Source organism: Macrotis lagotis, chromosome 4, assembly GCF_037893015.1.
Source record: "Macrotis lagotis isolate mMagLag1 chromosome 4, bilby.v1.9.chrom.fasta, whole genome shotgun sequence".
NCBI lineage: Eukaryota > Metazoa > Chordata > Mammalia > Peramelemorphia > Peramelidae > Macrotis > Macrotis lagotis.
Window position 1 is genome coordinate 187,729,093 of NC_133661.1, and position 22,416 is coordinate 187,751,508.

Consider the following 22,416-nt stretch of genomic DNA (forward strand, 5'->3'; position numbering starts at 1 on the left):
GTAGAGGTTTTGACCAAAGGGAAGATTACTCCCATTGCTATCCTGTGGGAAGAGAATGGTATTGTCTGATAAGATTCAACTTCATTTCTTTTTCCTTTTGGGACTGGGAATTAAAAAAGTGCTTGCAAATTTGTACCATTGGGACATGATTAGAGCAAGAGGAGAGTAAACTCAGTTCTCTCATGAAATGAGTTCTTGGTCTTTTGCCTTCTCACAGTTTTCTTTGAGCTGTCACAGGCAAGAATCTTGGCAGAACAACAATTATATTCTCAGTCTTCTCACTCATTTCTCAGAGTGATAGATAGTTAAACTGAAACTCCAAGATACCATTGTCTTTTAAAGATATTAATGACTACATATACTGTTTCCATGACCAAATGTTGAAGATGTTTCAGTGGATTATTCAAAATTTGGTTCATAGTCAAAATTTTGCTTAACTGGTACAGTTAACAAGAGATCAGAGATTTCATGTTTTTTCTTCCTGTCAAGTATTTAATTCAATTCAATAAATATTTATGTGTAAATCTCTGCTTTAGATATTGAAGGAATAAAAAAAGTTTTTGATCTCAAGGAATTTATATTGCATTTTAGTTGCACAGAAGACAAGTATATATTAACAACTAATCAAATGATATGCAAAAGTTTAGTGTTTGGTAGATCAATGGGAAATTAAATTTAGAGAAGAATTTATTTTTTTAGCAGAATTCTTTTAAAAAAAGTAGGTAGTAATTTGGCAAGAAATATATATATATATATATATATGTGCACACACACATATATATATATAAATATAAGCATAACTTGTATATTATACATCTATGAATTGCACCTAGATGGTAAATTTAAATATGATGAAAACATAACTCAATCAATAGGTATTTTTAAGCACATGTTATATAACAGGACATTCAATAAGCACAGGAGATAGAAATACAAAAATGAGACAATCTTTAGCCTCAAAGAATGTAATAAAATCTAACAAAATGTGGTGTATATTTCCATTGTCAAGAGAAGATGATTTTTTCTATTAAACATATTGTATGAGTAATTAAGGAAATAATAGATAAGCTTGATTCTGTTATATCAAAAATCAAGAAAATAAAATCTATAAAATTAAAATACCATATTTAGGAAACATTTTTGGCTAATTTACTGATAAGACATTGACATTTAAAACAGAAACATTATAAATTTATCAATGTAAGCTATGCCCTTTCATGCATAAATTATCAAAGAATATAAATAACTTCCAGAAATGGAAACACAATAAATTTTTGATAAACTCACTTTTATTTAAAAATGAAAATTATGGAAATTAAAATCACATTTGAGGTACAAATTTGCACATCAAATTTCCAAATATTATTACAATCAACAAAATTTAATGCTGGTGAGGTTGCATAGAAATAGATACACCAATTGCAAATGTGTGAAATTATGGGGACAGAGCCAAGATAGCAGAGAGAATCTAGGAGCTTCCTCAAGTTCTCCCAGTTTTTCCTCAGAAACAACATTAATCAAGCCTCTATATGTACTCTGGAATGACAGCATGCACATAAGAACAGAGTGGAGCATCTTCCAGCAAGGTCCGTTTCCTATGGAGCAGGAGTGTGCTCAGGTTAGGGAACTATAAGGAGTATATGGTCTGGGCATAGAAAGGACCAGCCAGAGGTACTTAGTCAAAGGAGAGATATGGAGTGGAGGTCCCTGGAGCTCCAGGCTCAGCAGGTCAATGGCACAGCAGACCAGCTGGCAGGTTTCTAATAAGGGTCCCCTGTTCAGTCAGTGTTAAAGTTGATAGAGTTCCCAACCTGGAAAGTCCAGCCTAATGAGCAAACTTGCTCGAATTCTTGATGCAGTCTAGTGAGCAGCACTCTAGAGTTCTCAACAAGAAAGTCTTTGAACTAGCTTTTCCCCCCGAACACAAGAAGTTTGGGACAGTGTCCAAACAAAACTCAGAATCAGTAAGAAAAGTCAGAGAAAAAGCAAGACTTTAGAAAGTTACCTTGGAGATAAGGATGGCATACAAAATACCGTCTCAGAAGAGGTTGGCAGAAAAAGTATTACATGTGAAGCTGCAGGGGAAACTATGAATTGGTGTCTAGCCCAAAAAAAGATTTCTCGAAAGATCTAAAAAAGTATTTTAAAAATCCAAAAAGGGGCAGCTAGATGGCTCAGTCCTCAGAAAACCAGCCCTGAAGTTAGGAGTACCTTAGTTCAAATCCAGTCTCAGTCATTTAATAATTGCCTAGCTATGTGAACATGGGCAAGTAACTTAACCCCAATGCCTTAATTAAATTAAAAAAATCAAATAGAAAATTTTGGAAAAGAAATACAGGAGAAATTCACAATTTTGCAAAAGGAAGCACAAAAATTGACTGAATAAAATATATCTTTTAAAAATACAAGTGAGCAGTTGCAAAAAAGAAAATAATTCCTTCAAAAAGACAGTTGGTCAAATGGAAAAAAGATAGTATCTTCTTTAAAAACAAAATTGACCAAATGGAAAAGGAGATGCAAAACCTAACTGAAGAAGAAAATTCCTTAAAGAATAGACTGGGGCAAGTAGAAGCTAATGACTCTACGAGACATCAAAAATCAGTTAAATAAAATGAAAAAAATGATAATAAAATAGATGAAAGTGTAAAATACCTCACTATAAAAACAACTGACCTGGAAAACAGATCTAGGAGAGATAATTTAAGAATTATTGGACTGTATGAAAGCCATGATCAAAAAAAAGAAGTCTGAACATCTTTCAAGAAATCAGCAAGGAAAACTTCCTTGATATCTTACAACCAGTGGGGAAAATAGTCATTGAAATAATTGATCCATAACTTCCTTCAATGATCAGATCACTCTGGGGGTGGCTAGGTGGCACAGTGGATGGAGAACCGGCCCTGGAGTCAGGAGTATGTGAGTTCAAATCCGGCCTCAGACACTTAATAATTACCTAGCTGTGTGGCCTTGGGCAAGCCACTTAACCCCATTGCCTTGCAAAACAAATGATCAAATCACTCTGGGTGTCATTGATTGACCCAGGCCAAACCTCACTTGTTCATTGTTAGGGTTCTGATGGCTCAGTGTGAGTATGAATAGCAATGGTTTCTATTTTGGCCAGAAACCCTGAGGATCTTCCCCTCTTAGACGGATTTTTTTTCCCACTAGGTAAAATAGCTCATTCATTATCTCATTTCTTAATTACTGAATGAGTATTTACTCAGTCAAACTGAGACCTGAAAAAGAACTTAGCTTAAAAAAGGTTAAAGTCTCTAACAGTATCAGTGGGCATCTCTACCTGTTCTGATATATATCCTGCCACAGGACCCAGATGACTTTGGAAGAGAAAAAGAAAGTGAGGCTAGTGACTTTGCACAGACCTCCCTCACATAAATCCAATTCATTGCTAGTCAAGGAATGGCAGAGGGAATGGTTAGAATGTATGAAAATAGGTGCATTTAATTAGGGAATGATTAGGAGCAAGAGAAGGCAATTTAAAATTCTAGTTCACTTATTTGGAAGAATTCTCATACTCATCTGTACTTTTCTTAGGGCAGTCTTCATCTCTTTGTTTCTAAGACTGTAGATCAGGGGATTCACAAGAGGGGTAAACATTGAATAAAACAAGGTGATAATCTTTTGTGTTGTAGTTATATGTCCTGATGTTGGAGTCATATACATGACCAAGACAGTTCCAAAGAACAGAGTGACAACAGTCAAGTGTGATCCACAAGTGGAGAAAGCCTTCTTCCTGCCAGCTGCTGAAGGGATTCGTAATACAGCTCTAAACACCAGAGTATAGGACCCAAGGATGAAAGGGAATGTGAGGAAGATGGCAAGAGAGGGTATAATAGAAAAAGAAAGCTCAATTCCTAGGTCATGGATGCATGCCAAAGCTAACAGGGGGCCTGGATCACAGATAAAGTGATCAATGACATTTGGACCACAGAAGGGCAATTGAGACATAAAATAGATAGGGATAGGAAAGCAAAGAAAGCCAGTCAACCAACAGAATAGCACTAGCTTGATACAGAAATTTCCAGTCATGATTGTGGGGTAATGCAGAGGTTGACAAATAGCCAGGTACCTATCAAAAGCCATGAGAGATAGGAAGAAAGGCTCAGTGATACCTGTGGAAAAGAAAAAGTAGAACTGGAGGAAGCAGGCAGTGAAGGAGATGGTCTTGGTCTCAGAGAGGAAATTGGCCAACATGTTAGGAACTGTGGTGGTAACATAACAGATCTCCAAGAAGGAAAAGTGGGCTAGTAGAATGTACATGGGTGTGTGGAGGTGCTGATCCAGCCTTACTGCCCAGATGATGGATCCATTCCCCATCAGGGTCAAGACATAGGTCAGAGTGAACACCCCAAATAGCAGGATCTGCATTTCTCTGGGGCAGGGAAAGCTCAGAAGGATGAATTCAGTCACTCTGTTTCCTCCAGATATGTTCAAGGCTACTAAACCTGTGGAGAGGACAAAAGTGAGCATGATAGATTGCCTTATTTCTTATTTCTCATTCTTCTACAAAGTATGGAATCTCTAATGCTACTCCTTATTCTAAAACTCTGCTTCTCTGTTTTGTGTAGACCAACTTAGACCTGTTTGCAATAGTTCTCCTGATTCTAAATTTTAATCACTTGAAGTGAAATGCCCAGATTTCTGCAATCTTGCTCTAGGGTCTACCCTATCATAATCATCAACAGCAAGCATTTATTAGGTGCTTATTTTGTGTCAAACACTATGTTGAGCACCTGGTATAACAAAAGATGGTAAAAATAGTTTCTGTCATCAAGGATTTCACATTGTATTGGGGAAAACACTTCAGTCAAAGTAAATCACTCACTATTTTTAGATAATTACTGTACTGTAGCATTTATATGCCTTTGCTCATATCTTTCCCTATCTAATAGGAATAATAATAATCTCATCTCCTATTTCATCATCCTATTTGACATTCCATTCTTTTCACAAAGTCTTCCTTCTATCACACCATAAGCAAATTATTTAACTTTTCTAAACCTTACTTGTAAAATAAGTATAAGAAGTCTGTAGTTTATGGCTCACTGGTTTGTTGTCAGAATCAAATTGGATTTTATTTTTTTATATGTGTACATATAATTTTGAAAACATTTATATGCTTTAAAATGTGATTTTATTGTTAATCAGTTAGTAAAGAAGGAATCATTTAATCTCTCAACTTTAATACCCTCCTCTAGTAAATCAGATAATTCATCCTCTTTGTTAGCTTCCCATTGAATATAATTGAGTACAGAGAATGTCTTACTTTTCTATTAGTATCCCCAGCTTCTATACAGTATTTTACTTATAGTTATCATTTAATAAATGCTTCATTCATTTGTTGACTGTATTTCATAAGATTCCTGAGTGACTCAGGTAAGGAAACATATTTTCATGTGTATACCATAACATTCTGTATGAATGTCAGCTTATTATATTCTTAATGAAAATGAAGTTTAAGAATTATTGAAGATGTAATATATATGAAGATTTTCAAGGAGATACAAGACAAACTAAGACATAATCTCCACTCACAACCTTGATGCCACCACAGTATCATTTATGTTATGGCATAAATACCTGAAAACTTAAATAACAGTAGCAGTATAAAACATTTCTAACTTAGCAGCAGCTAATAGGCCATGCATTTTCTTAGACATTAAATTTTTTCAATGCATATAATACTGGATGTACAATCAACAACATCCAAGTTCAAATCCTGTCTCAGACACTTAATAATCCATCACATAACCTTTCACAGCTACAGTTCCCTCATTTGAAAAATGGAAAAACAGCACTAAGTTTACAAAGTTGTCATTAAGATCTAATGATTTATTGTGCAGAACACTAAGCAAACTTTAACATTCTATATGAAGGCAATGATGATAATGATGAAGGTTACTTAGGACTAAACTTACATTTCCACTTAGTCTGTGTTAGAGATATGAACCTTCTCTCATCTAAGTTCATAAAGCCTATTATGATACTTAGGACATTATAGTAATACATCATTAAAGTCTTTAATTAGGAAATAAATGCAGTTTCAAGTAGTGATGCTAAGAAACTCTGCTAAAGTTTGTGTGTTTTATTTATTTTCCTTAGAAATGAACCTTGTACATAGTCTGACAGATATTCATCCAATTTTGCTTCTGAGAAATTGAGACTCAGAGAAGTAAAATAACTTGGTCAAGATCATATAATTAGGGAACTATCAGATTTGGAATTTCAACTCACATATCCTGACTTCAAGGTCAGTGTTTTTTTTCTATACCAGAAGGCAATGTGACAATTCTCTCGTATTACATCAAATTATTATCACTAAAGAATGATGCCAGTGTATACAGTGGTCTCCAGGAAATTTCATATTCTAGTATCTGATTCAGGATAATCTTGGTAAGGAAAGATTTTAAATGGCTTTCGAGGTTTACCACTGACTAGGCTTTCCTTTTAGTCTCTGGACAATGTTGTTCCAGATAATAATCAGAACAGGTAGGCTGTAAATTTTTTTAACTCAGAATTCTAAGTAAATGGAACCTAGGACACTATGGGATTAAAATAAGCATGAGACATAAAACAAAGCAAAAAAAGGGAAATGGTCTTTGGAAAAGCATGAATGAAATAAATTCCTATTAGAGATTAATTTACAAGAACAGTTTTCAGTATTACTTACCAATTGCTGATCTTTGAAGATCTGGATGGCTTCCTCTGATGGAGTGATTTGTCCACTGTTCTAACAAGGAGTCTTGTGATCCATGTAAGTGGTAGGACTTCATTGCCCTGGAATCTCAGATCTTATTACTTTTTCTTATAGATACTTTCCAAATTTGTGTTTTCAATAAAGGAAAAAAAAGTAAATATTCTATCTGGGGGAGACTTTAAGATGTTTAGGAGAAACAAGATCAATTGAATCAGATTGAATCAGAGCTTTTTATTCAGTTTTTCCTCTCTAATTCCTTTGATCCCTTTTCTTGTCTTTATAAAAAGATGAACCTTTCTAGGTTCACCAAAGTTTAGATCATTTCCTGTATTTTTTTTATTCAAAGCAATATGGTGAAGTGGCAGAGATAGAAGTAAGAGACAAGCCTTAAACTCCATTTATGGTCTTCTGTGTCTTATCTCTCTTTTCTTCAATCCAGGCAGGAAAGACAACTTTGTATATGTCCTAGGGTACACATTGATTTACAAATAGAACCTAAGAGCATATATTCTAGGTAACCTGCAGTTAGTGAGAGGAATGGTAAGCAATTCAGTGATTGTCTCAAGGGTCACTGAACTGTGTGCCATACGGTGAAGACTTATTATGGAAGTTGTCAGAGAAGGGCAGAATAGCCTTGGGAAAGGTTGAAATTCTCTCACAAGGTCTACAAGTTTGACTGCATTAATTATGTTTCAACTTTTTCTTTCTCTTGGGAACTTATTAATTTTAGGGAGTCAAATACCCTGATTTCCTTATAATTCTTGGAACTGGATATGTTTAGACTTAGTTGAAAATGCTTTTTAGTGTTCTTAGAATAAGTAAATGGTTTGCCTTGGTAATCTGAGGAGAAGCCTCAATCTTTTCTTTCCCTTTTTTCTCTCTCATACCATCTTCTTATCTGCACTCTAGACCTGTAGTTTTGGATCCTCCATTGTGTCTCCATGTTAAGGTTCTAGAAAGTGAGAATCAATGTGTAACAGAAACAACAGAACAGTTCTTTTTTATTATTTTAAAATTTTATACTTAAATATGAAATTAGGAAAGAAAAGGATAACATTGGAATGTGTACAACAAATTGTAGGATTCAATATAAAATGATAAATTTCTTTTTCAGGAAAGCCTGTATAATAAATACCACTTAAATTTTTCAAAGCTGTCCAGTTTTTCTTCGCTTCCTTGTATGTTTTCTTTAATTTTCTGCTTTTCACCATTTACTTTATGTTTTTCCTGTTCTCCTTCTGCCAAAGAAGACTATGATTAAGTGTGTCTATATATAGACATACTTATACTCATCGTTGTTAACAGAGATGTATAGAAATTTCTAATTATGCATATATGTATATATATATAAAGCAAATATATACTCAAACACAAATGTAAGACTATGTCATGTTTGTGTGTGTGTCATCTGTTTCTTTGAAAGTAGACAGTGTCCTCCATAAGTCCCAATCTTTCCATGCTTTCCTAAATCAATGACCTCATCATTTCATACAACAAATCAATATCCCAGTTTGATCATATTCTTGTAGATTGTTTTTTTGGTAAGGCAATCCAGTGTGCCACCTAGCTGCTCCCCCCAAGGCAAACATTTTTTTAAAAAAGATTTTATTTATTTTGAGTTTTACAATTTTCCCCCAATCTTACTCCCTCCCCCACCCCCAACAGAAGGCAATTTTCAAGATCCAAATTGAATGTGATGAGAGAGAAATCATATCCTTAAGGAAGAAGCATAAGGTATAAGAGATAGAAAGGTCAGACAATAAGATATCAGTTTTTTCCAAATTAAAGTTAATAAATGAATAAAATTGGTCTTTTTTTAAACTTCACAATGCTTTCTCTGGATACAGATGGTATTCTCCATTGCAGACAGCTTCAAATTGTCCTTGATTGTTGCACTGATGGAATGAGCAAGTCCATCAAGGTTGGTCATTGCCCCCATGTTGTTGTTAGGGTGTACAGTGTTTTTGTGGTTCTGCTCATCTCACTCAGCATCAGTTCTTGCAAATCCCTCCAGGCTTCTCTGAATTCCCATCACTCCTGGTTTCTCATAGAACAATAGTGTTGAATGACATACATATACAAGTTTGCTAAGCCATTCCCAATTGAAGGACATTTATTTGATTTCCAATTCTTTGCCGCCACAAACAGGGCTGCTATGAATATTTTTGTACAAGTGATGTTTTTAACCTTTTTCATCATCTCTTCAGGGTATAGACCTAGTATTGCTGGATCAAAGGGCATACATATTTTTGTTGCCTTCTGGGCATGATTCCAAATTTCTATCCATAAAGGTTGGATGAGTTCACAGCTCCACCAACAGTGTAATAGTGTCCCAGATTTCCCACAACCTTTCCAACAATGATCATTGTCCTTTCTGGTCATATTGGTCAATCTAAGAGGTGTGAGGTGGTACCTCGGAGAAGCTTTAATTTGCATTTCTCTAATAAGTAGCGATTTAGAGCAAATTTTCATATGACTATGGACTGCTTTTATCTCCTCATCTGTAAATTGACTTAGCATATCCTTTGACCATTTGTCAATTGGGGAACGGCTTTTTTTCTTTAAATTTGACTCAGTTCTCTTTATATTTTAGAGAATGAGTCCTTTGTCAGAAACACTAGTTGTAAAGATTGTTTCCCAGTTTACTACATTTCTTTTGATCTTAGTTCCAGTGATTTTGTCTGTGCAATAACTTTTTAATTTAATGTAATTGAAATCATCTAGTTTGTTTTTAGTGATGTTCTCTATCTCTTCCTTAGTCATAAACTGCTTCCCTTTCCATAGATCTGACAGGTAAACTAGTCCTTGATCTTCTAATTTGCTTATAGTATTGGTTTTTATGTCTAAATCCTGTATCCATTTGTATCTTATATTGATATAGGGTGTGAGGTGTTGGTCTTATCTAAGTTCTTCCATACTAACTTTCAATTTTCCCAGGAGTTTTTATCTAGGAGAGAGATTTTATCCCAATAGTTGGACTCTTTGGGTTTATCAAACAGCAGGTTAATATAATCATTTCCTGCTACTGCACCTAGTCTATTCCACTGGTCCACCACTCTATTTCTTAGCCAATACCAGACAGTGTTGATGACTGATGCTTTATAGTATAATTTTAGATCTGGTAGGGCTAATCCTACTTCTTTTGCACTTTTTTTTCATTGAATTCATGGAAATTCTTGACTTTTTATTTCTCCTTATGAATTTATTTACCACATTTTCTAACTCCTTAAAGTAATTTTTTGGAATTTTGATTGGTAGGGCACTAAACAGGTACTTTAGTTTTGGTAGAATAGTCATTTTTATTATATTAGCTCTAGCTATTCATGAGTAGTAGTACCCAGTTATTTAAATCTGATTTAATTTGTATGAGAAGTGTTTTGTAATTGTTTTCAAAAAGTTTCTGAGTCTGCCTTGGCCAATAAACTCCCAGGAATTTTATATTATCTGAGGTTACTTTGAATGGAATTTTTCTTTCTGGCTCTTACTGCAGTATCTTGCTAGTCATATATAGAAAAGTTGAGGATTTATGAGGGTTTATTTTATATCCTGCAACTTTGCTAAAATTGCTGATTGTTTCCAGTAGTTTTTTGGATGATTTCTTGGGATTCTGTAGGTATCCCATCATGTTATGTGCAAAGAGTGAGAGTTTTGTTTCTTCTTTCCCAATTCTAATTCCTTCAATTTCTTTTTCTTCTCTAACTGCTGAAGCTAACATTTCTAATATGATATTGAATAGTAGTGGTGATAATGGGCATCCTTGTTTCACCCCTGATCTTATTGGGAATGCCTCTAGCCTCTTCCCATTGAATATAATGCTTGTTGATCATTTCAGATAGATACTGCTTATTATTCTAATGAACAGTCCATTTATTCCTACAGTCTCTAGTGTTTTTAGCAGGAATGGGTGCTGTATTTTGTCAAAAGCTTTTTCAGCATCTATTGATATGATCATATAATTTTTGATAAGTTTGTTGTTGTTTTAATTGATTATACTAACAATTTTCCTAATATTGAACCAACCTTGCATTCCTGGGATGAATTCTACTTGATCATATTGTATTATCCTAGTGATAACTTCTAATCGTTTTGCTAAGATTTTATTTAAGATTTTTGCATCTATGTTCATCAGGGAGACAGGTCTATAATTTTCTTTCTCTGTTTTAACTCTTCCTGGTTTAGGTATCAGTACCATTATTGGTTTCATAGAGTTTGGCAGAGTTCTGTTTTTCCCTATTTTAAAAAGAGTTTATATAGAATTGGAATGAATTGTTCCTTAAATGTTTGGTAGAATTCACTTGTGAATCCATCAGGCCCTGGAGATTTTTTCGTAGGGAGTTCAGTGATGGCTTGTTGCATTTCTTTTTATGAGATAGGGTTGTTTAGGTATTTAATCTTTTCATTTTACCTGGGCAACTTATATTTTTGTAAATATTCATCCATTTCACTTAGATTGTTGAATTTATTGGCATAGAGTTGGTCAAAATAATTCCAAATTATTACTTTAATTTCCTCCTTATTGGTGGTGAGTTCACCTTTTTCATTTATGATACTAGCAATTTGGTTTTCTTCTTTCTTTTTTTTTTAAATCAAATTGGTCAGAGGTTTATCAATTTTTTTGTTTTTTTCACAAAACCAACTTTAAGTTTTATTTATTAATTCAATATTTTTTTGCTTTCGATTTTATTAATTTCTCCTTTAACTTTTAGAATTTCTAATTTGGTATTTAATTGGTGATTTTTAATTTGTTCTTTCTCTAGTTGTTTAGTTGCATAATTAGTTTATGGATTTCCTCTTTCTCTAATTTATTCATGTAAGCATTTAAAGACATCATATATCCCCTGACAACTGCTTTGAGTGAATCCCATAGGTTCTGCTATGTTGTTTCATTATTGTCATTATCTAGGATAAACTAATTAATTCTTTCTACAATTTGTTGTTTGATCCATTCATTCTTTAAAATGAGGTTATTCAATTTCCAGTTAGTTCTGGGTCTATATCTCCCTGGCTTAATATTTCATATGACTTTTATTGCATTGTGATCTGAGAAAGATATATTCACTATTTCTGCCTTTCTGCAGTTGATCATTAGTCTTTTATGCCCTAGTACATGGTCAATTTTTATATCAGTGCCATGTTCTTCAGAGGAAAAGGTTTATTACTTTCTGTCCCCATTCAATTTCCTCTATAAGTCTATCATATCTAGTTTTTCCAACAATCTATTTACCTCCTTAACTTCTTTCTTGTTTATTTTATGATTCGATTTATCTAGATCTGAGAGTAGGGGGTTGAGGTCTCCCACTAGTAGAGTTTTGCTGTCTATGTTATGTCTTCCTGTAGTTCTTTCAGCTTCTTCTCTAAGAATTTGGATTCTATCTCATTAGGTGCATATATATATATATATATATATATATATATATATATATGTATCCATTATTGAAATCACTTTATTGTCTATGGTATCTTTTAGGAGGATATAGTTTCCTTCCTTATGTCTTTTAACGCTATTTTTGCAGCTGCTTTGTTTGTGATGAAGATTGCTACCCCTGCTTTTTTCACTTCAGCTGAAGCAAAATATATTTTGCTCCAACCTTTTACCTTTACTCTATATGTATCTCTCTTCTTCAAATAAATTTCATGTATGCAGTATATTGTAGAATTCTGGTTTTTAATCCACTCTGCTATTCACTTATGTTTTAAGGGAGAGTTCATCGCATTCACATTCAAAGTTATAATTACTGACTCTTGATTGCCCTCTATGCTATCTTCCTTCTGTTTGTGTTTTCCCATTTTTTTCCCTTTGTTCATATGCCCCAGTATTTTTTTTTCTGAATACTGCCACCTTCAGTGTGTTTGTCCTCTTAAATTGACCTCTCCCCCTTTTTTCCCCTTTTCCTTTTCCCCTTCTTCCATTACTTCTGGAAGTTCCCCTTTTCCTCCCCTTCCCTTTCTCTGTCCCCCTCCCCTTTTCCCCCTTTTAATACTTGAAAGGTTAGATGTTTTTTAAGCTAACTGAGTATGAATGTAAATTAAGTTTAAGCCAAGTTTGATGAGAAGAAGATCCTGGTGTTTCTCATATCCTCCCTTCTTCCCCTCTATTACCATAGGTCTTTTGTACCTCTCAGTGTAAGGATATTCAACCCATTCAATCCCTTCCATCTTCCCATCTCCTTTTTGTCCTCCTTTTTAAGGAGGAGGTATTTTTAAATCATTCTATCTGACTCATAGAAAATTCTGAGCATACATCACTTCTAGCTAAGTACATTCTATCTAATAGAGTTAGAATTCTTGAGAGTTATTAGAGTCTTTCTCCCAAGTAAGGTTATAGCCAGTTTCATACCATTGGATAGAAGCCTCATGGATAAGTCATAAGTGTCCATCACCTCTGGCTAGGTATATTCTCTCTGTTAGAGTTACAGTTCTCGAGTTATGAGAATCTTTTTTCCCAAGCTGGGATATAGCCAGTTTCAACTTATTGGATGGCAGTATTTTTTTTCTTTACCCCCTTTTTCTTTTTTCTTTTTACCTTTTCATGTGTCTCTTGAGCCTCCTGTTTGATGTCCAAATTTTCTATTTAGCGCTGGTCTTTTCATAAGAAATTTTTGGAATTCTTCCATTTCATTAAATGTACATCTTTTTCCCTGAAAAAGAAGGCTCAGCTTTGCCGGATAGTGGATTCTTGGCTGTATTCCAAGCTTTCTTGCTCTTTGGAATATCTTGTTCCAGGTCCTTCAATCCCTTAATGTTGATGCAGCCAGGTCCTGAGTAATCCTTTCTGTGGCTCCTTGGTATTTAAATTGTTTCTTTCTGGCTGCTTGCAGGGTTTTCTCTTTTATCTGATAGTTCTGGAATTTGGCCACAACATTCCTTGGTGTTTTATTTTTAGGATCTCTTTACAGAGGGTATCAATGTATTTTTTCAATAATTACTTTGCCCCCTGGTTCCATGATATCAGGGCAATTTTCCCTCACTAGATCCTGTAATATTAAGTCCAGGATTTTTTTTTCTCTTCAATGTTTTCAGGAATTCCATTCATTTTCAGGTTGCCCCTCCTCAATATATTCTTGAGGTCAGTGGTTTTGCTGATGAGGTATTTTACATTTTCTTCTAAGTTTTTCTATTTTTTCATTTTGTTTAATAGACTCTTGCTCTCTCATGAAGTCATTAGTTTCCACAGACTCCATTCTTTTTTTTTTTAAGAGAGGAGTTTTCTTCATTTACCTTTTGCAACTCCTTTTCCAATTGGTCAATTCTATTTTTGAAAGATCTTTCCATTTTACCAATTGAGGTTTTGAGAGAATTATTTTCTTTATGCATTTGCCCAATTGTGGATCTGACTTAGTCTCATTTTGTATTTGTCCAATTGTGTTTTCCAATGATTGGTTTTCTTGTTGCAAGGTGTTAATTGACTATCCCAAATTTTCCAATTGATCTTTAAACTCCTTCCTTATTTCTTCAAGAAAATCTTTCTGTGCTGAAGACCAGATCATATTCTCCTCAGAGGTTCTTGGTCTCTCTGAGTTAGGGTCTTTCCCTTCCAATTTTTTTTTCTATGGATCCACCTTTCTGCTGACCTTTCTTCATTTTGCTAAGACCTTGAGTTGGGGGGGGGGGGGATGGTTCACAGAAGTTTGGTGTTGGGATCCCTAGAGGCTTTACTCACTGAGTGCAATTTTTCTGACAGGCCAGTAGGAGGTGCTGGTTGCTTTCTCTGGAGTATCTGTGACCTTGATTGAGGCCTTCTCCCTAGTCCTGGAGGGAGTGATTGAAGCTATTAAATACTTTTGTTTTCAATCAGTGGTAGACTATACCCTGGGGTGAGTTCATCACTCTCCCTATTGTCAGCTGAACTGGTTCTCCTGCTTATATACCTCTGCCTGGGGCAGAATGTCTGTAACTGTGTTCTGGGAAGAGGCTTCAGTCTGAAACGGAGGGGTGGGTTGGGATTTCCTCCATTTCAGAGGTGCCCAGGCATGATATCTGCAGCTGTCCTGTAGCAGAACTCTCCCCCCAGTCCTGTCAGTAAGCTCCATAAGGTCTGCGCCAACACCAATGCCTCTGTTCCCTAGTTGACCCAGGCCCCCATGGTCAACCAGGCTCTAGCCCACTTCTGATCATGCAAGTCAGGTTCTCAGGCCCTCAGGCTCCTGGGCTCCAACCCAGTTGCTAATCAGACTGATGCAGGGCTGATCTGCTCTCCCTGCCTGGACTCACCCACAACTGTGGAAGACAAGTCCTGAGGTAGATGTTCTTTCTCCTGCCTTTTCTTTCTGGGATTTGTTGATTGGATTTCTGTTAAGAGGTTTGTTTCATATCATAGATGGGGAAAGATCAGGAGACTTTAAAACTGTGCCTGTCTTCTCTCTGCCATCTTGGTCGGAAGTTAAGAACTTTACTTCTTTAATAACTAATTTTAGAACATGAAGAGATATAATGCTGCTTAGTTTGTTGTCTTTTTTCTCCATACCTTTGTCTAATTTTATCCCTGATTCTGAATCTCAGTGTCAATTTGATGAATGTTTTTGTCCATGGTCTGATTGTCTATTTTCTGGTCTATGTAATTTTGTCTTAGATTTCCTCTATTATGAAACAAACCTTAAAGACTTCATCTTAGTGTATTGCCATATTAATATGATTTTAAACACCTATATTTGAAGCAACCCTTCCACTGATACACTTTTTTTTGCAAGGCAATGGGGTTAAGTGGCTTGCCCAAGGCCACACAGCTAGGTAATTATTAAGTGTCTGAGGCTAGATTTGAACTCAGGCACTCCTGACTCCAGGGCCAGTGGCTCTATCCGCTGTGCCACCTAGCTGCCCTACACTTTCATATACACTAGGAAAGATAATATTTTGTAAGTTGGAGTTTGTTATAAATGGGGAAACTGAGGCCAAAGACAGAGAAAAAAATTCCTTGAAACTATGTAACCATCCAGTCATTTATTTAGCCTATATCTTTTAACACACTCTCTTCCTCCATTGCTTTTAAATATCAACCAAATAAACTTGATGAAAAAGGCAAATAAAAAATATTTGATAGGGAAGGTAAGTATTTTAATGCATTGTTGGTGGAACACTAAATTAATCCACCTATTCTGAAAAGCAAAAGGTAAGCATATTGTGCACACCCTATTATGTCTATATCTCAAAGAGATCAAGAAAAGAAAAAGAATTCCACATGTACAAAACTATTTATAGAAACTTTTTGTAGTAGTAAAGAATGAGAAATTAAATCGGTGCCCATCATTTGAGAATGGCTGAACAAGTTGTCATATTAATGTAGTAGAATAACATTGTGTTGTAAGACATGATGAATTAAATGGTTTTTAGGAAAACTGAGATAACTTGTGTGAACTGATTCACAGTGAAGTGAGCAGACACAATATAATAGTTTATAAGAAAACATGGGTGGCATGAAGGCAGGAATTTCTGGAAACTCATTCCCCCCCCCAAACTCCAAAAGCCATCAAATTATGACTAGTCAAAATATAGAGGGGCAGAATCCACAGACGGACTGAGTGATACAATTTTCCAGTCCAAGACCACTTAGAAGATCTCCAGGACAGGTATGCTCTGTCAGGACTGGAGCTTGGGAAAACTGCAGCACAGCCTCAGCCGCAGCATAGCACAGCCCAGTTGGACACTTGGGTCTGTGGCAGAGGGGGCAATTTAATCATCATGAACAGCCGTCAGGGGTGATGAGAGAACTCTGTTGCACCAGAGTGAGTGCGGAGAGGATCTCTGACTTCAAAGCAGTCCTGCAGTAAGAACCTGCAGTGGAGTTGGCAGAGCCACCTAGCTCATTCAGAGCTCTCATCCCATAGACAGTAAGGGGGTATAGGGAGACTTCAGAAATCTCTCTGCTCTCCCTGGGTCAGGACTCAGTTGTTTGTCCACACCCAGATCCAGGTTGCAGTTTGGGCTTCCACACTACCATAGCCAAGCAGGACCATCCTCTCAGCTCCAGGGTAGAGAAGAGGGTCTCAAGCCTCTCATAAGATCTTAGAGGAATTAAGATCCCTGTGGATTGTCCCACCCCCCCCCCCAAAAAAAAAACCCTTGGAAGTATGGTAAATCAGTCATAGGCTGAGGAAATGAGCAAACAACAGAAAAAGAAGAATCGGATCATAGAAAATTACTTTGATCCCATGGAGAACCACAATATATACTTAGATTATGACAAAATCGAAGCTTCCATATCCAAAACCTCCAAGAGAAATAGAAAATGGGCTTAGACTATAGATGAATTCAAAAGACTTTGAAAAGCAATTAAGGGAGATGGAAAAATTGGGAGGAGAAATGAGAGCAATGCAGATAAATCATGAAAACCAACAGCTTGATGAAAGATACACAAAAAAGAAATCTGAAGAAAATATGTTAAAGACCAGTTCAGGCCTAATGGAAAAAACAAAATAAAAGGCAAATGAGGAGAATACCTTAAAAAGCAGAATTGGCCAGCTGGAAAAGGAGATAAAAAAGCTCTCTGAAGAAAATAACTCCTTCAAATACAGAATGCAACTAAAGGAAGTAGACCTAGGAAGAAATAAAATTGTACCAAAAAAAACCCCAAATTAGAAGAAAATGTGAAGTATCTTAATAGAAAAACAACCAACCTTGAAAACAGGTGCAGGAGAAATTTAAAATTTATTGGGCTACCTGAAAGTCATGACCAGGAAAAGAGCCTAGATTTCATTTTTCAAGAAATAATACAGCAAAATTGCCCTGATCCCTGAGAAATTGAGGGAATTCACTGATTATCTCCTGAAAGAGATCCCAAAAGAAAAACTGCCAGAAATATTATAGCTAAACTCCACAACTCCAAAGAGAAAATACTAAAAGCTGCCAGAAACAAGCAATTCAACTGTCATGGCTCTATAGTCAGGATTACACAGGATGTGGCAGCATCTACATTAAGGGCTCATAGGTATTGGAATATGATATTGTGGAAGGCAAAAGATCTTGGTTTACAACTGAGAATCAACTACCCAGAAAAACTGAACATCCTTTTTTAGAGGAAAAGCTGAATTTTCAATGAAACAGGAGACTTTCAAGCTTTCCTGTTGAAACAACCGAGCTGAACAAAAAGTTTGATCTCCAAGTACAGGACTTGGTGAACTATAGAAAGGGTGGATAAGAGGGACTAACTATGAGGAACTTAATGATGTTGAACTGTTTGTATTCCTTCATGGGAAGAAGATGCTGATAACTCTTATGAACATTCTCATTCATAAGAGCAGTTAGAAGGAGCATATATATATAGACAAAGCACAGGAAGGAACAGAATATGATGGTATAATATAGTAAAAAAGATGGAGTCAATGGGTGATAAAGAAATGTACTTGGAAGAAGGGAAAGGAGAGTAAGAAGGGGCTAAGATATTTCACCTAGGAGTCAAAAGGAAGCTTTTACAATGGAGTGGAATGAGGAAAGGTAATGGGGAATGAATGAGCCTTCATTCTCATCAGAAATGACTCAGAGAGGAAATAACATACACACTAAATAGGGTATAGAAATCTATCTTACCCTAGAGAAAAATGAGAAGAAAAGGATGGGATAACCAGGAATAGGTGATAGAAGAGAGGGAAGATTGTGGGAGAGTGTACTCAGATACAACACACTTCTGAGCAGGGACAGGGTGAAAGGAGAGAGAGAGAGAGAATAGAAAAAATGAGAGTGGGAAGGAATAAGGTGGAGGGAAATACAGCTAGTGATAGCAACTGTGGGAAAAATGTTAAAACATGTTCTTTGGTGGACTAGTGATAAAGAAGGCAACTCATCCCAGAGACAGAGCCATTGGAATCTGAATACTGACTGAAGTACATTTATTTTTCTCTCATCCTTTTTTTTGGGGGTGGGGTGGGGGGTTTATGATTACTTTCACAACAAAATTATTGTAATAATATAAAATAAGAAATAAATTCAAAAAAGATTAAGCTAAAAAAAGAAAACATAGGTCTAGTCAAAGCAGAATAGGGAATTCCTTCATTTCTGGATAGTGTTGGTAAAGGAAGAATCCTTTTTGCCCCCATATTAACCCTAAATACCTTAAAGGGATATAAAGATGTCATCTGAAATGTTTTGTAATTTACTTTCCTAACAAACCTGTGCTTTCAACTTCATATGTATTCCCTTTCAATTTTTTTAAAAAAATTTCTATATAGCCTTTTAAGGCTAGCAACCATTTTGATTTATACTCTACTCGGGACTGAGGACTTAGGGCCCTAGGATTTTGATGCCATCTAACCAAAAGAGATGGAAGAAGTAAAAGAAGAAGAAAGAAGATTCTTCCAAATTAGGCTTGGAAAATGTCTGAATGTAAACGTAGGTCTTATTATAGGTATCTGATTTTAATTCTTATATGATTCCACTTAAAATTAATTTCCTCTAGAGTCATTGGGACACACATTTGGAATCACTAAAACCAATAAAATACACCCAGTAATGAAATTCTGTATAAAATCAATACTAGAAGGACTACCCTTTTTTTGGGAGCATTATTTATGGTTCCCTAGAAGCTAAAAGAGCTTTAAGACAATTAAGCTAACAATAGCAAAAATTATGGAAAGCCTATGAGCTCTCTGTCAATTTCATTTAAAATGCTTTCAGAAGAAAAAATAGTGTCTAAAGCTTCATATCTTGATGCTCCATAGCATAGAGGTGATCTTGAGATTATCAAAGGCTCTCTAACAGATTCTTCTAACAGGAAATGATTTTACTGGGGAGTCCATTGATCTGAGAACTATCATAGATAAATTTTAACCTGAGAGGAAAGGTAACAATATAGCACCATTGGATTTTGGTGTGTAAGTCATTTCCAGTGTTTTGGTGTGTTTGATCTTAAAAAATATCGGAGCTGTAGGGAAGTAGTAATTCAGGAAGGCTTGGAATATATTAAAGTACAGGTAATTATCAGAAGACCCTGGGCTTCTAGGTAGTATGGTGGTTAGAGAGTTGGACTTGGAATCAGAAAATCACATCTTCCTGAGTTCAACACCAAAAGAGCTGGCCAATATTTTGGACCACACTAACTCCTGCAGAACCACCTGCCAAAGCATATAAGGTTGCTGTTTGCTTCAGAAGAAGGAGTACCCATACCAATGAATTCTTTTGAAAGAGTAAAAAGCTTGCCTCATTTCCCTCAATTTTACTTCCTTCCTCTACACTGATAGTTATGTGAGCAAATATATATGTATATATATGTATATATATATATATGTATTTATATATGTATTATACTGGAAAAACTGTGAAGTTTCATTTTCATAAACTACAAGGAAAAGATAGATTTGTTATTTGGAATATCAGTTATAAGTGAAATTTATGCCAGCTTTGCTAGAGTCCCAACCATAGATTCTCAGAGGTGGAAGAGACTTTTCTAAATATCTCAAATGAAAAAGAATAGTGGCTAAGTAAGTTAAATACTACTCTAGGAATCCTGAAATTACAAGATTATGTATTTATGGGGGGGAGATTGGTTAAAAAAGCAATTTCTATAAAACAAATCATATTTATTGTCAGTTTCATTATGATTTTAAATATATTTTTGTTTCTCACTCTGTATTGCATCTTGTTCTAACCTCAAGACCAACTCTCTATTTTAACTATGCAGCAATACCTTCATATCAGTCAGTCTTATCAATTACAACTTACATTAATGAAACTCAGGTCCTATGTCAATTACTTTTAACATTCCAGGGAGTGCAGTATAAGGGACCTTTGGAATGGCAAAATTTCAACTTTTTACACTAGTAGTGTGCCAATATCTTTTCATATATAGAACTCAGCCTTAGGTCAGTGCCTTGAGATGCAATGCAACATTTTACTTTTATATTCTTAATTTGATGCTTTGAGACTAACCTGAGAGGAAAGGCAATAATAGAGCACCATTGGATTTTGGTGTGTAAGTCATTTCCAGTGTTTTGGTGTGTTTGATATTAAAAAATATCAGAGCTCTAAGGGAAGAAGTAATTCAGGAAGACTTGGAATACATTAAGGTACAGGTAATTATCAGAAGACCCTGGGCTCCTAGGTGGTATGGTGGTTAGAGGGTTCAACCTGGAATCAGAAAATCACATCTTCCTGAGTTCAGATATGGCCTCAGACACTTACTATTTGTATAACCCTGGACAAATCACTTAACCCTACTTTCTTCAGTTTCTTTATCTGTAAAGTGAACTGGAGAAGGAAATGACAAACCAGTATCTTTGCTAAGAAAATCCCAAAAGAAGTCACAAAGAATCTGAAAAGCAACCAAACAATAAGAAGTTATCAGAAGTCAGGGCTGGTAAATACAACCAGTTGGATAGCTAAGAATAAAAAGATAGCAGTCAGAGTAGAGTGATTTGAATCTAATTTTGAGCCAGGTTGGCTTAACTTAGGATAATTGATTTTGAACTGGAAGGGAACTTAGAAGTAATTGAGGATGACACTCATTTTTATAGGTAAGTACCTGGGGCCCAAGAAAATTAAAAAAAAATTCTAAGGGAACCATAGCTAGTAAGTTTTAGAGGTAGAATTTAAATCCGGGTTTTTCTTACTCTGTCTAGTTTATTATCCACTATCCATTTATCTACAATACCACCCTAATCTGATGGGGCACAGACTGATCCAATGAAGGGCTAAGTCCCTGAGTTCATAGCTGTGTATGAGGGAATGGCCACAGTTGATACACTACAGGACAAAGGATTAGGTAAAGACTCTAGGGAAATCAACCAAAGATCTTTCATCTTCTTTGGATAGTTTTTATTCTCATCTGGATTTTTCTTAGAGCATTTTTCATTTCCTTGTTACGCAGGCTATAGATCAGGGGATTCACCAGTGGAGTTACTACTGAGTAGAATAAAGTGAAAAGTTTTTGTGAACCAGATGCATTTCCAGAGTTTGGGCTGATGTACATTACCATGAGGGTCCCATAGAACAGGAAGACCACAATCAGATGGGAGCCACATGTGGAGAAGGCCTTTTTCCGGCCAGCAGCTGAAGGAACTCTCAAGACAGCTCTGAATACTAGAGTGTAGGATCCAAGGATAAAAGATAAAGTGACAAAGAGGAGGACACAATTTAGGATAGAATAGGAAAGTTCAATCCCTGGGGTAGGGGCACAAGACAGAGCCAACAGGGGTCCTGGGTCACAGACAAAGTGATCAATAATATTTGGACCACAGAAAGGTAATTGAGTCATGAAGCAAATAGGGACTAGAAAGTAAAGGAAGCCACTCACCCAGCAGAGGACTACTAGTTTTATACAAGAATGTCCTGTCATGATTCTGGGGTAGTGCAGAGGCTGACAAATGGCCAGGTACCTATCAAAAGCCATGAGGCATAAAAAGATGGTCTCAGTGGCACCTGTGGAAAAGAAAAAGTAGAACTGGAGAAAGCAGGCAGCGAAAGAGATAGCCTTGGTCTCAGAGAGAAAATTGGCCAACATGTTAGGAACTGTGGTATTAACATAGCAGATCTCCAAGAAGGAAAAGTTGGCCAGCAGAATGTACATGGGGGGTGTGGAGCTGGTGATCCAACTTCACTGCATAGATGATGGATCCATTCCCCATCAGGGTCAGGAAATAGGTTAGAAAGAACATTCCAAAGAGTAGGATCTGCATTTCTCTGGGGCAGGGGAAGCTCAGGAGGATGAATTCAGTCAATCTGTTTCCTCCTGATATATTCATGGCTCCTGACCCTATGGAAAAGCCAGAAATGACCAT

At 35.9% G+C, this 22,416-nt stretch overlaps 1 protein-coding gene and 1 pseudogene across 1 annotated transcript; both read right to left on the bottom strand.

Annotated features, from left to right (window-relative positions):
- Positions 1 to 3,507: 3,507 nt before the first annotated feature.
- LOC141521968 (olfactory receptor 11G2-like) lies at positions 3,508 to 4,488 on the bottom strand. Its single transcript, XM_074234998.1, has one exon. The coding sequence runs from the start codon at positions 4,486 to 4,488 to the stop codon at positions 3,508 to 3,510; it is 981 nt and encodes a 326-aa protein (XP_074091099.1).
- A 16,946-nt stretch (positions 4,489 to 21,434) lies between these two features.
- LOC141520155 (olfactory receptor 11G2-like) lies at positions 21,435 to 22,416 on the bottom strand (annotated as a pseudogene).

Excerpts from the sequence above, each read along its gene's own strand:
- LOC141521968 (XM_074234998.1), bottom strand. The coding sequence starts at position 4,488 with ATGCTCACTTTTGTCCTCTCCACAGGTTTAGTAGCCTTGAACATATCT.